Source organism: Centruroides vittatus, unplaced genomic scaffold (genome assembly GCF_030686945.1).
Source record: "Centruroides vittatus isolate TY-2023 unplaced genomic scaffold, ASM3068694v2 contig_266, whole genome shotgun sequence".
NCBI classification, from domain to species: Eukaryota; Metazoa; Arthropoda; class Arachnida; order Scorpiones; family Buthidae; genus Centruroides; species Centruroides vittatus.
The window spans coordinates 27290-46044 of NW_027121693.1; the positions used below are offsets into that span (position 1 = coordinate 27290).

Below are 18755 nucleotides of genomic sequence, written 5' to 3' on the forward strand. Positions count from 1 at the left end.
TTGCTAAACTTTTTTAGAAATGTATTTCATAAATTGGTGTATTATTAATTTTTTTAATATTTTTGGGTGTTTTTCCTGTAAAACACAAAAAAACATAATGTGAGGTTATACTTAGCATATAATATAAGTAATAAGAAGAAACTAGTCTAAAAACTATTAAAAAATCACGAAATACATTCGAGTAGTTACAGTAACTCGTTCAGACTCGTGTAGAAAAACCTACTCCCCTTCAGGCAATCTTGGGAACATCCCGCGAAAGTTTACAATCAGCTGTTCTCAAGGTCATCCAGCTGTGTATCTATATGTGAAGCTAGCTAGAAGCCTGTGTCAAGTGTCTTCTTGCCAGTTTTGTTTTATAAGAAAAATAACAAGTTTCTAAATAATACATAATAAAATAAATAAAGTTTTAAACTAAAATTTTTTAGAAAATCATTTCGTAAAATCGTGTATTATAAATTATTCTGATTTTTTGTGAGATTTTTCTGTAAAGCTTGTATGTCAGCATATAAAGCTAGAAACGAATATTTATAGAATAAATATTATTGTGATATAAGAAATTGTTTGTATTTGTGTAAAAATACACATAATAAAGCTTTTATAATAAAAGTTCTTTGGAACACCTGCCAGCAATTATGGAGGAAATCAAAATAACACGCTTGTCTAGCCTAATTTTTTCTTATCTTCCTATATCGATTGTTCTGTACAGATTGTTGAATATTTTCTTGCAGTTAGTATTTTTATACTTTATTTTCATCTAAACACATTTGATGTAATTTTATCCATATATACAAATTTACAATAATATTTACATGTTTCATTTTCGAAAAAATCATAAAATAAAAATAAATCAATAGATTTTATTTATTTATTTTATTATTTAGATATTACTTTACATTTATAATGTAAAGTAATATGTTCTCTTTTGTAATAAACGAACTGCGCCCTTGTATAGCCTCATGGTGTAAAATATCATTGTTTACAATATACTATTTCTCTCTTCATGACAAACTCCAGGGGGTAGTGCGGCTCAAGCAATGTAGGACAGAAAAAAACCTTTCTCTGGTAATAAGCTAGTGAAAAATATTCATATACAGAGTTTTTATAAAAACTCTGTGTTCTTCTATCAAAAATACAATGTTTTGCAGGAAAAGCACTTTTACGGGTGCAAGTATTGTTTCAAATGTGCTATCTCGTTTCAAATTCGCGCTACATTCAGTCTTTTTTTCTTTTCTAGCAAAATCATATTACAGTTTACTGTAGTTTTGTATTTTGTTTATCACGAATTTAAAATTATAATAATAAAATTTTAAAGTTCCAAAAAAAAAAAAATGTATTTATTTATAGAAAATCGCTATAATATCGTAAATTCATTACTCACGCACGTGTTCTTTGAAAACCACAGCTTTCTAGCTTCAGCAAGTGAGAAGTTATTGTCATTTTTCACACTACTTCTCTAATTACTCTCCTAGGAGGGGAGTGGATGAGTCATCGGAGGGTCGAAGTCAACACAAGTTTTCTTAGCGATAATGTATAAGAAGCATTATTTTTATAATATTTCGACGATTTTTAAATAATCGACTATACTATGCAAATTTGCATGCGATTGTTTACATATTTTCTCATATTATGTAATAGCAAGGAAAAATGTTCACTTTCCCAAATAATTTATAACTTCACAGTTCTAAAATAATGTTTACTCACCTAAATACTCTCTAAGAACAATAAATTAGCTAATTAGAGCTAAAAACGATAGAAACAAGCAATTTTATAGCGATTGTTTAGATATTTCAAAGACTGTAGCCTGAGAGGGATGGCACTTAGTGGAAATTTGAGCTCCACTGTTTTCACTGGTGGCTGATTCGTTGATCTAATTTCCACATAGACAGAAAGTAACCAACTACAGTGTAAAAGAAGTTGACTATCGATTTTATCAGCCAATAATCTGCCTCCTCATCTCTAATTGCTTTACAATGGGAGAGGACGGTATTTCGCGAAATATTTATGGTCCGGAGGTGGTGACAAAACATTTATTGGTTGAGACAGTCAAAAGACACATACAAGAAAGCAAATGAAAAACTTAGATTGCTACAGACTTGATTACAGTTTGTACAAAACTCCTCCTTCCTATGTTATATCTATAGAACAACCTTCTTTTGTTTATTGGATAAAACAAACCGTCGTTCACATGCTTGTTGAGCTGTATTTGGTAGATTATAGCTAATTGACTATCCTTCGACAAATAAGCTTCGATTCGGGTTTGTGGGGTGGGAATTTTCAAGCAAAAAGCCATGCCTTCTCAGAGAGACTTTGTCAGCTATAAACATATGCAAACAATCATAAATCATTACTCTCATTTATTTTTACCCGAGTTTATTAAATTTATATGTATATTCATACTATTTTACGTTTATAAACGTTTTTTCAGAATCATCCAGCCACAAGTTTTTCTAAAAAACAAAGTGATTCCGGTTTATTGTGGTACTTCCGTAATACATAAAAAAATAATACATGTATAGTCGTTCATATAATAAGGTAATAATCGCTTATTATAGTGCTCTGTTATTATAATAGTATAAATAACATAAACAAAATCATATATACACCATCCATGCACAAATGTGTGTTGACCTACTTTTACAACTTCAACCGCCCCCCCAAACTAGTTGCGTTGTAAACTATAAGCTATATTGTATCGCTACGTCAGTTTAGAAAGCTGCATGATTTTTTTGAGAAAATATACCTGTCTACGTAACATAACAGATTGATCGAATGTTTATACAAAAAAGTTTTTTGATTTTTTCAAGTCTTGAATTTTATAAATTTTTGTAAACATATATATATTGTAGTCAGCAATCATAAACGGTGATATGTTATTCATATTTCTGTAAAATTATTTACGTATAAAAGCATTTAGAAAGAACTTCCAAACACCTGCAAGTAATTATCAATTCTCAGATGAGGAAGTTGTAATAAGCATTTGCTAAATGGAAATGTGTAATGTACTGTAAGTACAAAAGTTCCCGATAGCGGGTGTAGCGCTGCCTGTGGCGATATCTTTGGTCTTAGTTCTAAAGATGCAGTTAGTCCCCATCAGGGTTCTCAAATGAATTTATGACTGCAATAAATTGTCTCAGATATTTGTTCCTAGAAATTCTCTCTCTTTGTTCTCTTTTCGAATGCTTCGAAAAATTTTCACTCGTTGCCTTGCTTTCTAGCAGAAAGGTTCTCTTTTAGTTCTAGTGCGCTCGTAGAAATACCAACTAGATAAAATTTATCCAGTAATTATCAAGTAAGTTTATAAGAAACATAATATTTCCGGAGAATAATAATAATTGTTATAACGGGTTTTTAGAAAGATTTTTTTCCTTTTGCTAGACAGGTCGAAAAAGGCTAATATCTTGTCCGACCAAATATATTTTGCTATTTTATCAAGTAAGTCTATAAAAAATATATTATTTCTGGAGAATAATAATAATTGTTATAACAGGTTTTTAGAAATTTTTTTTATTGTCAGAATGTCAGATTCAGATTTTGAATATGAGGAACTGACTAACAGTGACTCAGACATCACTGTTAGAACCCAGGATGAGTCGTCAGACAATAGCGACTATGGAGACGTCCCCTCTGAAAAAAACTGGATGGAACTCAATGTAGACAATCCTCCTCCACCTCCTCCGAAATTTCCTTTTCGGGGAAGTCCGGGGTGTAAATTCACCCCTACAGATGCATTCGATCCTTTAGAATACTTTCTGCTATTTTTTGATTTACAACTTATAAACATTATTGTGAGTGAAACGAATAATTTCGCGATGCAACAGGCACGCTCATCTAGGGATCAGTGGGAGCCGGTAACGGACAAAGAAATGTACATTTTTTTAACAATTTGTATGTTACAAGGCCTGTTATACAAACCTGCTGAGAGAATGTACTGGTCCAGGAATGATCTTCTACATACCCCAATTTTTAGTAAATTAATGACCAAAAAAAGATGGATGGATATTAAACAAAATTTGCACTTTACAGATAACAACAGCTTCAATGCAGAAACACATGAAAATCCCAAACTGTGGAAAATTTGGCCTATAGCAAAAAATCTAAATTTAAAATTCTCCCGCTTATATACCCCCGAAAAAAACATAAGCATCGACGAGAGCCTGCTATTGTTCAAAGGCCGTCTTTCCTGGAGGCAGTACATTCCTCAGAAACGGGCTCGTTACGGTGTCAAATTTTATATGTTGTGTGAATCCAGCTCTGGGTACCTATATAACTTTCTTATTTATACTGGAAAAGGCACTTGCCTAAACCAAAAATACGGAAATATGTTATACACAAGCCAAGTTGTGTTAACATTACTGGAACCGTTGTTAGACAAGGGATACTGTCTAACAACGGATAATTATTACACTTCCCCACAATTAGCAGATTATCTAATAACGGTGAAAACTGATTGTTGTGGAACACTACGAACAACACGGAAAGATGTTCCAAAAGTGTTACATCAAAAAAAATTTAAAAAAGGAGAGACAATGGCAATGCAGAGAGGTAAAGTGATGATTCAAAAATGGCAGGACAGGAGAACAGTCACTTTCCTCTCTACATTCCACAGTCCAGCAATGGTAAGGAAGGAAACGCGAACTGGTGAAATAATGAAGCCACAAGTTGCTGTAGACTACAACAACACTATGGGAGGTGTTGACTTATTAGATCAGCATCTCCATGATTATACTGTGGCGAGAAAAAGAGGGAAGAAATATTACAAAAAAATATTTTTTCAATTAGTTGATATTTCTTTATATAATGCGTACGTACTATATCAGAAAAATGGTGGAGAAAAAACTAATTTGTGTTTTCGAATGGCTTTGATAGAACGACTGATAACTATGTATCACAGCGAAACGATGACCGGCAAACATGGTCGGGCGAGAACTCCGAGTCCGCTTAGACTTACGGAAAAACATTTCCCGGACTTTATTCCGCCGACCGAGAAAAAAGTTGCTCCAACTAGATGCTGTGCTGTCTGTTGCCAAAAACGTGACGACAAGGGGAAAAAAGTTCGAAGAGAAACAAGGTACCAATGCGAACAGTGTAAGGTGGCCTTGTGTCCCGCTCCTTGTTTTAAATTATATCACTCAAAAGTAAACTTTTAATTTTATTTCATATTGTACAAAAAATATTTTCTATTTTTATTTTTCAATTTTTGATATATTTTTGATTATAGATGTATATTTGTAAATATTTTATTATTTTTCATGTATTTTGTCATTTTTCTATTTTTATTTTATTTTTATGTCATTAAATTTATTTTCATTTTATGTTGTATTATGTTTCATTTCTTAAATTATTTTTAAACGCTAACCGACGCTAACTACGAATGGCAGCTTTCCAGCACGACACGGGAGTCATGCAGACAAGCCAACATTGCAGGCTCCTGTACCCCTGTAAAGTTGGCTATCCAAAGGGAAAGATGCCATTTAGGAACCAACTAGGGCACATTCAAAAAAATTTAAAAAAAAATCTTTTTCGACTCAAATGATGTTTTTTTTTTAAATATTCAAAAAGAAAGGTGAAAATCTTTTTACATTAGAGAAGTAACGGCAAGTCTGAAGGAGTTTAATTTGGCGCTGTAAAAAGTGACACTTTTTCGGTTTTAGCTTTAAACCTGACTCGGATAATCGTTGGAGTACCAATTCTAAACGCTCGAGGTGCGATTTGAAGGTGGAACTAAACACGAGTATGTCGTCCATGTAAACAAGACAAATTTTATTTTTAAGCCCGCTCAAAATCAAATCAGCTCCCCTTTGCCAGGTGCTAGGGCTATTGACGAGGCCCATCGGCATGCGATTAAATTGATAATGTCTCGAGGGTGTACTAAAACCGCTCTTCTCCTTAGATTTTAACCCTATCTGCCAAAATCCACTCAAGGTATCCGTTGACGAGAAGTAGGTCGCTTTCCCTAACAGGCTCAGCGACTCCTGTATGATGGGTAAAGGGTAAGGGTCTTTTTTAGTGACCTTATTTAATTGGCGGAAGTCTATCACAAGACGCTGCGAACCATCAGATTTCTTTACTAATAATGCCGGGGAAGACCACGGAGATTGAGAGTGTTCTACGATTCCGATCTCGGGGCAAGGTGCCCCAATTGTATTGTTTGCGCTATTCGAGAGCTTTTGATTGTGCATTTATTCAGGCGTTATTTGCTTTGCGATTTCATTTCTTACTTTTGCGTCTTAACAAGACCACGAGGAAGCGGTAGCTGAACCTTCACGAGGTCCTGCCTGTGAGTAACCCTCAGGGGTGAAACCAATCAGCTAACTGCGAACTGTTGAACACGTTAATAGTCCTGTTCAGGACTATGGCCAAGCGGCCTCATTTCTCAGAATCTGACGACGAGTTGTCGTCACAGCAGATGGAAGTCACACTGCAAGAAGACAAAGTGACTACAGCGGAAAGGATCCGCGAAGAAGTGCAAGTTTACATGCTGGAGAACAGCAACTGCCGACTAGGCACGAAGGAACACGTGTCGTTTGTCTGCGAAAGAATAGACAAGATAATCGAACTTTTAAAAGACAGTGAAATAACTCCATTGCAAGCCACGATGGAAACAATAAACGAGAAACTAGACAAAGTACTTGACAAGACAGGCGTGGGGGCGCCAAGCTATGCGCAAGTGACGGCCAAGAAGACAAGGCCACAGAAAGAGATACTCCTGATCGAGCTGAAGAAAGAAGGAGAAGATGCCGAACAAACGAAAGAGCAGCTGAAGAAAAGTATCAACCCTCGCGAGATCGGCGTAGGAATCCAAGCGATACGAAAGCTCAGAAGAGGAGGGCTGGCGATAGAGGTCGCAACTGCGGAAGAGAAGGAAAAATTACAAAAGGCGATAGAACAGAGGACTGGACTACGGACACGAGAGCCGGTCAAGAGGAAGCCGAGAGTGGTTATATATGGAGTGGCAACAGACACCCCAAAGGAAGAAGTTAAAGACTGCCTGTTCGAACAAAACGATGTTATTAACTGCAATATGGACATGGACGAATACAGGAACGAATTAGACCTAAAGTTTCACTATGGCAATAAAGCAAAGAGAACGGTGAACTGGGTTGCAGAAGTCAGCCCACGAGTGAGAAGATTACTTCTGACCAGGAAGAAGATAAACCTGGGATGGTCCCGATGTGGAATCGAAGAGTACATAAATGTCCTGCAGTGTTTCAAGTGCTGCAAAATTGGACATATGGCAAAGGATTGCACTGAGAAAGGGCTTGTCTGCAGCCAATGCGGACAAAGTCACAGATACAAAGAATGTCCAAAGAAGGGACAAGCAGAATGTTGCAATTGTAAAAAAGAGAAGCTTACAGTTTTAAATCATAATGCATTCGACAAGAAATGCCCCCTGGTACAGAAGATACGGAAAATGATAATAGCCAAAACTGATTATGGCGAAAACTAACGAACATGAACAGATTAAAAAGATTAAAATAGTACAAATAAATGTCCAAAAGTCAATAGGGGCAACTTCAGCATTAAGCAAAACAATGGAAGATAACGATATAGCAATCGTTCAAGAACCATACTGCTGTAGAGGTACACCGGGATGTCTCCGGGCATCCTATAGAACTCTTTATTCCGATGAGAATAATCCAAGGATGATGATTATAGTCAATAACCCTACTATTCCTGTGCTCTTTTACACAAATTGGATCAACAGAAAACTTCTTGCAGACTCGAAGATTCCAAGTCAGGATGGGCAACACTTTGTCTAGGCCTTTCACACAAGAAGAGGGTGTTTCTCAAGGTTCTATTCTGAGTGTGACTCCCCTCGATGTGGGTTCCTGTCCGTGGTGAGGGGACCTCCCAGAGATGGTTTAGTATTTCTTCTTTACCATCCCTGGGATCTGAACGCCCACCCACGTGTTTGCCGTGCGTGGTGGCCCGTATGCCGGAAAGGGGGATCCTGGTAGTTGAGGGGCAACATACCGTCCCCAACACACTGCTTTGGCCCCTGCTTCGGATAAACGGGAGGCTCAAATCAGGCTCCGTTTGAGTCAATCGGCTGGTCGTTGAGTCATTGTTGACCTCGGCTTGGAGTCAACCGATCGATGCAGACCGGGCAGACACGTCAGACAAGGTGTGCTTTTCTCGACTGCATTGTGAGGGTATAGCTCCTGGGAAACCCTGGTGCGACGGTCTATGGGAGTCTCCCATGTGACGGCATCCCCTTGTTGGGCCCCATGGTGGGTGGGGTCACCAGAAGCTGAATGTTTTACTTTTAATCATGGATTCCCCAAAAATAAAAGATCCGAAAGAGCGGAAAAATTTAAAAATGTCCAGTACCCCAGCGTACTTAATAGTACACGCAACTGGTGACAAACCATTATCTAAAGCTTCTCCTTTTCTGATTCAAAAATTGTTCCAGTCGACTATTGGAGATTTGAAAAAAATTCAGAAATTAAGATCAGGTGATTTACTGGTGGAAACATCCTCCCCACAACAATCTGCAAAACTTCTAGAAACAAAGACCCTGGGAGAAATGGAAATCACTGTCACACCACACGGAAGTTTAAACTCATCACGTGGTGTGATATCTGAAATTGATCTGATGTCTGAAGACGAATCAGATATTCAGATTGGTCTTTCAGATCAAGGTGTCGTTGCTGTCCGGCGCATTTCAATTCGTCGAGATGGAAAGTTGATACCAACCAAACACCTGATTCTTACTTTCAACAAACCAACATTGCCATCCTTTATAACAGCAGGATACCTACGTTGCTCAGTCCGTCCATATATCCCAAATCCGCTGCGTTGTTTCAAATGCCAGCGGTTTGGACACTCGCAAACATCCTGCCGAGGAAAAAGCGCATGTGCACAGTGTGGGACTGAGGGTCACGACAGTACAGAATGTAAAAGTACCCCATGCTGTGTGAACTGTAAAGATGCCCATCCTGCTTACTCCCGGAAATGCCCTGCATGGCAGAGAGAAAAAGAAATACAGCGTGTAAAAACAGTCAACAACTTACCCTACCCAGAGGCACGTCGCATGGTCACTTCAAGTGCACCACTGAAACAAAAAACATTTGCTGCTGCTCTGAAATTCACAAAGACATGTGAAGTTCAGACAGACATTTCTGTTTCCCCAAAGGAATCTTTCACTCGCCATGCAAAATGTTTACTGATCCCTTCAAAAGAAACAGCAGAAAATGACAATAAAAAACAAAAAACACCCCTCCCTAAAACAGGGGTGATAACAAGAAACCTGGGTTCAAAAAAGGCTAGTAAGAACCCATTAAACAAACAGAGAGTGAAAGCAGCTCTCTCTAAAGCTAAAAAATCAGAGACTCAGTCTGTGAGCGAGTTCTCTGATATCTCTGATGAAGAGAATAATGTGGAGGTAAAAAAACCAATGTCACCTCCAAAAGAGAGACCGCCTGTTAAATTAAAGAGGGATACCCTCGCAAAGAATGCTGCCTCAACCACATAATGGATTATAAAATAATCCAATGGAACTGTCGTGGTTTCCGCAACAACTTCTCTGACATTAAACATTTGACATCATCTCCCACATCTCTCTGCGTGGCACTCCAGGAAACACATCTAAAACCTGGAGAAAAAATTACTTTAAAAGGATTTAATCTTTACCGTAAGGATGATGATAGCCACACTCGCGCCAGTGGAGGTGTGGCTGTACTGGTTTCAAATTGCATCCCTTCCTTACCGGTACAAATAAGAACAGAGCTGCAAGCTGTGGCAGTCAGAATTTCAATTGGAGTAACTGTCACAGTTTGTTCCATATACTTGCCACCAGATGTCAGAGTCAATGAGGATGAATTGGATGACTTGGTTGAACAACTGCCAACTCCGTTTATTCTACTTGGTGATTTCAATGGCCACAATCCAATGTGGGGCAGTCACGACATCAATTGTCGAGGCAGAGCCATTGAAAGATTCATAGGTAATCACCAACTGTATTTATTTAATACTGGAGAAGTGACATACTTCCACGCCCCAACAAGAACATTTACTGCCATTGATTTGACATTAGCTAGTCCAAATCTGTTTTCAGCGTTTACATGGGAGGTTGGATCTAATCCACTTTCCAGTGACCACTTTCCAATATTTTTAAAATATAGGGGCAGAGGAAGCTGTGAAACAGCCCGTCCACCACGCTGGAAATTTGAAACGGCAGATTGGCCTGCATTTTCCTCTTTGGCTAACATCACTGAGGAAATGGTCAATACTGCCGATATCAATGATGCAGTAGAAGTTGTCACTTCCAGTATTATTCAGGCAGCCGAAAAAACAATGGGGAAAACGTCAACCAGATATCCAAAACATCCGAAACCATGGTGGGATCAGAATTGTGAGGCAGCATTTAAAAAACAAAAGAAAGCATGGGGGATTTTCAGAAGATACCCCACTGCTGAGAATTTGATAGCTTTTAAAAAAGCAAAGGCAAATGCCAGAAAAATAAGGAGGCAAAGCCAAAGGGATTCCTGGAGGAAGTATGTTTCTAGCATAACATCTTCCACCAGCTCAAAAGCAGTCTGGGATAAAATCCATAAAATTAATGGGAAATATGCTTCTCACTCTCTGTCCATGCTGGAAAATAATGGCACAATAATCAGTGACATTAAAGGTATTGCTGATTTGTTGGGTGAAACATTTTCGTCTTCATCCAGCAATATTATGTATACAACAAATTTCCAGGCTTATAAAGTCCAAAGTGAAAAACAATATCTAAACTTCCACTCTCCATCTAATGAGGAATATAATGTGCCATTTAGCAGAATAGAACTATGTACAGCAATCTCTCGCTCGGGGAATACTGCTGTAGGTCCGGATAAAATCCATTACAGCATGATTAAAAATCTGTCAGACAATTCCCTTAGTAACCTTCTGAATCTGTTCAACAGAATATGGACAGAACATACTTTTCCAGACTCTTGGAGGCTATCTATCATAATTCCCATTCCCAAGCCAGGTAAAGACTGCAAGAATCCCTCTAATTATAGACCAATTTCTCTGACTAGTTGTCTCTGCAAACTTTTCGAGAGAATGGTAAACCGACGCCTGATGTTCCTCCTAGAGGAAAAGAACTACTTTTCACCACATCAGAGTGGATTTCGTAGGAACAGAAGTACCACAGACAATCTAGTAAACCTTGAAACATCTATACGCGAAGCGTTTGTAAGACGACAGCACTTAGTGTCTGTGTTTTTCGATATAGAGAAGGCTTATGACCGCTGCTGGCGATATGGAATACTCCGTGATCTGCAAGAATTTGGACTGCGGGGTAATCTGCCAATTTTTATAAAAAACTTCTTGCAAAATCGAAGATTTCAAGTCAGGATGGGCAACACTTTGTCTAGGCCTTTCACACAAGAAGAGGGTGTTCCTCAAGGTTCTATTCTGAGTGTGACTCTGTTCCTAATCAAAATTAATAGCATAGCTAAGTGTCTTCCTTCCAGTGTGAAACACTCTTTGTATGTGGATGACTTTCAGATCTCCTGTCAGTCTACTAACATGAGTTTTATTGAAAGACAACTGCAAACCTCCCTAAATCGCATAGACTGTTGGTCCAAGATCAATGGTTTTACTTTTAATGCAGAGAAGACCTCGTGCATCCACTTTTGCCGAAGGCGTGGTTTGCACCTGGAACCTGAAATTCACCTAAATGGGGTTAAAATCCCAATGGTCAATGAAGCAAAATTTTTGGGTGTTGTGTTCGACCATAAATTGACGTTCTTGCCACACTTGCGCAATTTGAAGAGTAGATGTTTAAAATCTCTGAACCTTTTAAAGGTATTATGCTGCTCATCCTGGGGAGCAGACAAATGTTCGATGCTCAGGATATATAGAGCCCTCGTTCGCTCTAAGCTGGATTATGGATGTGTTGTTTATGGCTCTGCGCGAGAATCTACTCTTCGGATGCTGGATCCAATCCACCATCAAGCATTGCGTTTGTGCACTGGTGCATTTCGAACTTCTCCTGTTCAAAGTTTGTACGTGGATGCTTATGAGCCTCCACTATCTCTCAGGAGAGAGCAGTTGTCTTTGTTTTATTACATTAAACAGAAATTTCTGGCTAAACCTTCAGTTTATTGTAGAGTATCAGATACTCAGCTGAAAAGATTATTTACAGCTCGCCCAAGTTGTGTCCCTACATTTGACATTAGAATGGAGAATGTAAGCAGCACGATTGACCTGGACACAAGCAACATTTCACAGGTCGAGGTCGATAATATATCACCTTGGTCAACTCCTGTGATTAATGTTGACTTTAGCTTAAAGCAGTTTCCTAAGGATTCCACCCCGGACTACATCTATAGGCAGCACTTTGCAGAAATTCAACACTACGACAGGAATTTAATTCCTATTTATACTGATGGATCGAAATCGGTTGATTACGTTGGCTCAGCCTTTGTCTGCCAGGATGAGATCGTGGCAGAACAAATTGCATCAAATTCTTCCATTTTTACTGCAGAGTGTCAGGCTATTTATCTAGCCTTAAAATATATAATTAGTAAAGGTCATCGTCGCTGTGTTATTTACACTGACTCAGTTAGTGCACTTCAGGCTTTGATCTCACATGAACCTAGTTCTCACTCTATAGTGATTAAAATTCACAAACTGTTTTGCCATCTTATTGCAAGTAATATTTTTGTAAAATTTCGTTGGGTCCCAGGCCATGTAGGTATAAAAGGGAATGAAGCAGCTGATGCAGCTGCAAAGTCAGCAAGTCCTTCTCAGCATACAATGTTCATTGAAGGAGGTGACTTGAAGCTGGTTGTTAAAAAACGACTAGCAGAGAGATGGCAAAATGTGTGGAACGAACAAGTCCACAATAAACTTTACGAGATCAAACCTATAATAGAAAATTGGACACACAAGAAACAGTATGATAGGAGATCTGAAGTCATTCTTACTCGCCTGAGAATTGGACATACTCGGCTTACTCATCAATACCTTTTGAAGGGTGATGACCAGCCAGTATGCCAGTATTGCATTTGTACTTTAAGTGTTAAACATATACTTTGCAACTGTGTTGCTTTTGACCAGAGTCGCAGACAGCATTTTGGAAATGCAACTTTTAGAGAGATTTTGGGCCAGAGGCCAAATCTTGATAAGATACTGAACTTTTTGAAAGTTATAAATATTAATAGAGAGATTTAAGTTAACTAATTTATTTATTTATTTATTTATTTATTATATATTTATATTTGTGTTGTTCTGTTTGTTTGTGTTTTTGTGTTGTATTGACGCCTTGTGATATATATATTTAGCTTTGTTTAATTTTACCATTTGTCATGGCGCAGCATAGCCTGTTTGGCTCTTGTGCCAAAAAACTAGAACTAACTAACTAACTAACTGTTTCTGCTTGCACGCGTGAATTTCTGGACACGGATCAAATAAGGCTGTTCATCGAATCGTTCAATCATTAATCGCTTTAAAACTATCGTTAATCGCTTACTTCCTTCATTTTAACGTCGCGTCGCGCGAAATCCCATGCCAACTCCTGTGAGTTTTGCATTGGCAATGCTCAGGCACTGTTTGGGAAGTCCATTTAGCCAGACTACTATTTTGTCTAACGTTCTCGAAAAAGTCCGTTACGCGCCCGTCTTCTCCGGAATATGCCAGTCACATTCCTACAAAGCCGAAGCTATCTCTCGAAACCGCTCGTTCTTCTTGAGCGTGACTGTGCGTCGCCTCTGCGTCCATTTGTCTAGCCCCACTTTCTATTTCCAACCAATTTTAACGGGTTCTTCACCAACTTTTGTATATAAAAAAAATATATATATTATACATATTTTTGTACATTTTTTTTCTTCGGACTGCGAATCTCACTTCTGACACCACTTGTGAGGATTTGCGCCTCTTAGTGAAAGGGGCGAAGTTGACCCGACTCGCTTTAGGTCAGGATGTCTCGAAAGGGCCTTTACCGTATGGGGGTAGTGGTTTGCTGAACGCAAAGACGACTCACACCTGAGATTGTGTTTTCCATTTCAACGCGTTTATTTTGACAGAAACATGCTTACAATAAGAGTAGTGTCGTCTCGTTAGTCCGTTCCTCTTGGTAGGTGGTTCGCCGTCTGTTTTGGAGTCTGTTACCGTAGAGGAAAGTTCCCACTGGAGGCTAGCTGGGGAGAAAAGTTCCTCGGAGAACCACGATGGGAAGTTGGGTCCCTTAATCTTAGTCACTCACGGGTGAAAACGCTCGAAGTCCTCGAAGTCTGGTATATGATATCCGTCAACTCGGTCTTCTCTTCTCAACCTTCACTTCTGCCTCCCCATGCTTCCAAGAGTTTCGGCTTTATAACCTTTCTTTCCCGAAATCCCGATTTTTGGTTGGTCTGAACGGGGGTTTCTTCTCTCTATTGTCCTGGTCTGTTGCCAGGACGCGATTGGGCCGCGAGGTGCCGAAGATTTCGAACTCTCCCTTTCGGGCCGCTCCCTGTCCGAGTCGGGTCAAGCCCTTCCCTGGACGACTGTCCCGTAAATTACATCTAAATGTGTTTTTCTGTCTTGGAGAAGGCGCAGCGGGACCACTCGCTAGAATACCGCCTCCTTCGATGGAAAGCCGGACAGATTTCGCTTTGAACTCGGTGCACCCGATGACCCAAACTTACCCCGGTCAGTCGATCCCGTCAGTTGCTCCCACGATCTACGATTGGGGATCTGTCAATTAGGTCGGGAATGTGACAATTAAATCGTCTCGCGCACCCATTTTCTTTACCATCTCAATCTTGTTTACCGGATAAATCACGGGTTTAACGACTTTAACTCGACAACCACTTTGCCAACAGGGGGTGGGCGAACTTCCAACAGATGTCCGTTTAAGTTAGTTGTCCTGTTAAATTATTTTCAAAACACAAAAACGGATTCCTAGAAACTAAAACTAGACTTCGAATAGGAAGAAAACAGTAATATTATTATTTATTATTTATATTCTCAACTCCCGGCTTCACATCAACAATGAAGTCAACTGGGCAAAACAGTTGATCGGTGCACGAAACAAAGAAGTCGCCCTAATTCAGGGACAACTATTAACAGTTATGGCCCATATATATATATAGCCAAGCAAGTTTTGATCCATTTAATTATGGAGCAACCCACGTTGCCTGGCTGTAGAGAATTGGATTATGATCTTCGTGCCAAATTTCAGCTCTCTTTTGGATATAGCTTTATACTGGTCCACTTCTCTCGCGAGTTACGTTCCGTGGTTTCATAAAATGTTTTCTAAACAGCGTTTTTCTCACTTGCTACGGTCATTTTAAATGCTTGAACCTTGTACTAATTTTACACCTCTTGAGGAGGAAAAGTTTGTGATAGCCCAATGGGAGTCCACTTTCACCAAGGTTTCAGCAAGGCTTCAAAGAGAGAGAGAATAGAACTCTTTTTTTTCGCTGAAAAAAGTGCTTCTTATATAGTAGCAGCGGTTCAAATTCTTTGCCAATCAGTTTTGAATGTCTTTCATAAAGTTCGGCCAACAGCCATTTTTTCACAGCCATCGTCGATTCCCAATTACAACGGCTTCCCACACAGATTCTTCTCTAACAGTTCTTTTTGTAATGGCTATGATTTTTGAATTACAAATTCAACAGGACCTTTAGTTTTGGACTCTTTTGACAGTTATTCAGTGTTGGCTTAAACCATGATCACCACTGTGGTATCTACTAATTGTATAATTTATTGTCAGAAAATTACTTAAAATCACAATTATTATGTGAGAGTTAAGCTTATTGAGCAAGGTGGCAAGAGAATGCTTGATTTACAAGTTATATTTTAGTTAGTTACATTGAAACAAACTGAACTGGAAATCTAGTTTTGGGGATTTAGCTGCATTAAATGTTGGAACCTTAATCCGAGGAGGATAGATCAGGAAGCAATGGATCAGAAAGTGATGTTAACATTGGCACAACTGATGTTTTATGCCACTTTATAAATATGGCCATTTTTCAACCGGAAACCCTCATATCTTCTTGGACTAGACATTCCCAAAGGATCAAGGAAATTGACAATCCTCATATCCAAATTCATATTAGGAGAAGCCTTTCACTTGCATTTGAAGATATTGCAAAACATTTGCAAAACACTGCAAACGATGTTTCACACTTTAACATCATTTGAAAACTCATCTTCGGAATTATACAGGGGAAAGGCCTTTCACTTGTGAACATTGCAAATAAAGTTATACTTAAGCACTACTGTGTCTTAAAAATAATGGACTCATCAAAAAAGCAGCTTTTGCATCATACTGGTTTACTTTTGACTTTGGATGGTTCACTTCTACCTTTGAAAGCTTCTGAATCCTGAAAACTTTGTTTGTATACTTGATGCTGAGCTGCTTTAATGCTATCAGACTGATGATTGAAAGAGATCAGTTCAATCTTTTTTCTTCGAAAAATTGCCTCCAAAATTAAGATGCGTTTTACATACGGAAGAGACTAAAAGGAAGGAGATCCAGCGGACTGTCCTGATCATCTGAAATTTTTGAAGTACCTTGAGTTGGAAGAATAGAATTAATTGAGTTAATTGTTAATATCATCGATGTAGATTGTAGGTCCAGGTCACATATTGTTTTGAACATTCATATCTTGTGGCGGTAATTGCAAACTGACGAGTGAATGGAGGGAAGATATGGTGTGCCCCTCAGATACTAGAGGACAAATAGGGCTTTGTTAGCTACCAGGTAAAAGTTAGTAACTGTAAAGTTTTTCTAAATAATAATCGAAAACTCATTCGAATTTGATAATTCATATCACAATTTACACAGAGGAAAAGCCTTTCAGTTGTGATCAATGCAAACGAAGTTTTTAACATGTAATCATCATCTGATAACTGATATCCAAATTCATACGGGGTGAAGCCTTTCACTTGTGAACACCAAGTGAAAGGGAATGTGTCAAGTCATAAATGGAATGCAAAGCAAGACATAAATGGCATGGAGGGAATGTGCCCCGGTATTTGAAGAAGTGGAAAAGTATAACTGTTAAAGAAATGAAGGGGTTTTTGGCCTGTGCCTTAAATATGGGACTAATCAATAAGATGCTGTCGCGTCATACTGATCTACTCTGACTTTGGATGGTCTACTTCAACCCTAGGACCCCTCGATGTGGGTTCTTGTCCATGGTGAGGGGACCTCCCAGAGATGGTTTAGAAGCTCTTCTTTACCATCCCTGGGATCTGAACGCCCACCCACGTGTTTGCCGTGCGTGGTGACCCGTATGCCGGAAAAGGGGATCCTGGTAGTTGAGGGGCAACATAACGTCCCCAACACACTGCTTTGGCCCCTGCTTCGGATAAACGGGAGGCTCAAATCAGGCTCCGTTTGAGTCAATCGGCTGGTCGTTGAGTCATTGTTGACCTCGGCCTGGAGTCAACCGATCGATGCAGACCGGGCAGACACGTCAGACAAGGTGTGCTCTTTCTCGACTGCATTGTGAGGGTATAGCTCCTGGGAAACCCTGGTGCGACGGTCTATGGGAGTCTCCCATGTGACGGCATCCCCTTGTTGGGCCCCATGGTGGGTGGGGTCACTAGGAGCTGAATATAAATTCTTAAATATGGATACCAAAAACCAAAAACAAGCACAGACAAAAGAAAAGACCTCCAGCCAACCTGCTTACTTAATAGTGCATGCAACTGGAGAAAAACCCCTTGCTAAGTGTTCCCCCTTTTTGATTCAAAAGCTGTTTGAATCAACCATTGGGCATTTGAAAAAAATTCAAAAATTGAGGTCAGGGGACTTACTTGTAGAAACAGCCTCTCCTCAACAAACAACAAAGCTTTTGTCAATTACAACTCTTGGAGACATGGGAATATCGGTCACACCACACGGAAGTTTGAACTCATCACGTGGTGTGATATCTGAGTTTGACTTGATGTCTGAAGACGAATCAGACATTCAGATCGGCCTCTCGGACCAAGGTGTCACTTCTGTCCGACGCATTTCGATCCGTCGAGACGGCAAGTTGATACCCACTAAACATTTAATTATAACATTCAACAACCCGACACTGCCATCTTTCGTTACAGCAGGATATCTGCGCTGCGCAGTTCGTCCGTATATTCCAAATCCGCTGCGTTGCTTTAAATGCCAGCGATTTGGACATTCCCAGACCTCTTGTCGAGGCAAAAACTTGTGCGCACAGTGTGGAACTGAAGGTCACAACAGTACTGAATGTAAAAGTACGCCACACTGTGTGAACTGCAAAGATGCCCATCCTTCCTACTCACGAAAGTGTACCGCATGGCAAAGAGAAAAAGAGATCCAACGGGTAAAAACTATGAAAAACATCTCATATCCAGAGGCTCGTCGTATGGTCACTCCAAGTGCACCTATGCAACAAAAGACATTTGCTGCCGTGGTGAAATCTACTAACACATGTGGGGTTCAAACAGAGATTTCTGTATCCCCAAGTGAATCTTTTACACGCCATGCGAAATGTTTAATACTCTCATCTATGAAAACACCAGAACAGGAAAGTACAAAAGCAAAAACACCTCTACCAAAAACTGGGATAACAACTAGGAATGTGGGTTCCAAAAAAGCGAGTAAGAACCCACTAAACAAACAGAGAGTGAAAGCAGCACTCTCCAAATCCAAAAAATCGGAGGCTCAGTCGATGAGTGAGTTCTCTGATATCTCTGACGAAGAGAATAAACTGGAGGTGACCCAAACAACATCGCCTTTAAAAGGAAAATCATCAGTTAAATTGAAGAGGGACACCTTTGCAAAGAATGCTGTATCAAACACATAA

The 18755-nt window shown here is 39.2% G+C and overlaps 3 protein-coding genes across 3 annotated transcripts; all 3 read left to right on the plus strand.

Moving 5' to 3' along the window:
* The first annotated feature begins 3515 nt into the window (after nt 1-3515).
* LOC136971645 (piggyBac transposable element-derived protein 4-like) lies at nt 3516-5147 on the plus strand. Its single transcript, XM_067266112.1, has one exon. The coding sequence runs from the start codon at nt 3516-3518 to the stop codon at nt 5145-5147; it is 1632 nt and encodes a 543-aa protein (XP_067122213.1).
* Nucleotides 5148-6352: 1205 nt separating this feature from the next.
* On the plus strand, nt 6353-7447 carry LOC136971646 (uncharacterized). Its single transcript, XM_067266114.1, has one exon. It carries the CDS (start codon nt 6353-6355, stop codon nt 7445-7447), a length of 1095 nt encoding a protein of 364 aa, XP_067122215.1.
* Nucleotides 7448-17558: 10111 nt separating this feature from the next.
* Nucleotides 17559-18755, plus strand: LOC136971647 (uncharacterized). Its single transcript, XM_067266115.1, has one exon. It carries the CDS (start codon nt 17559-17561, stop codon nt 18753-18755), a length of 1197 nt encoding a protein of 398 aa, XP_067122216.1.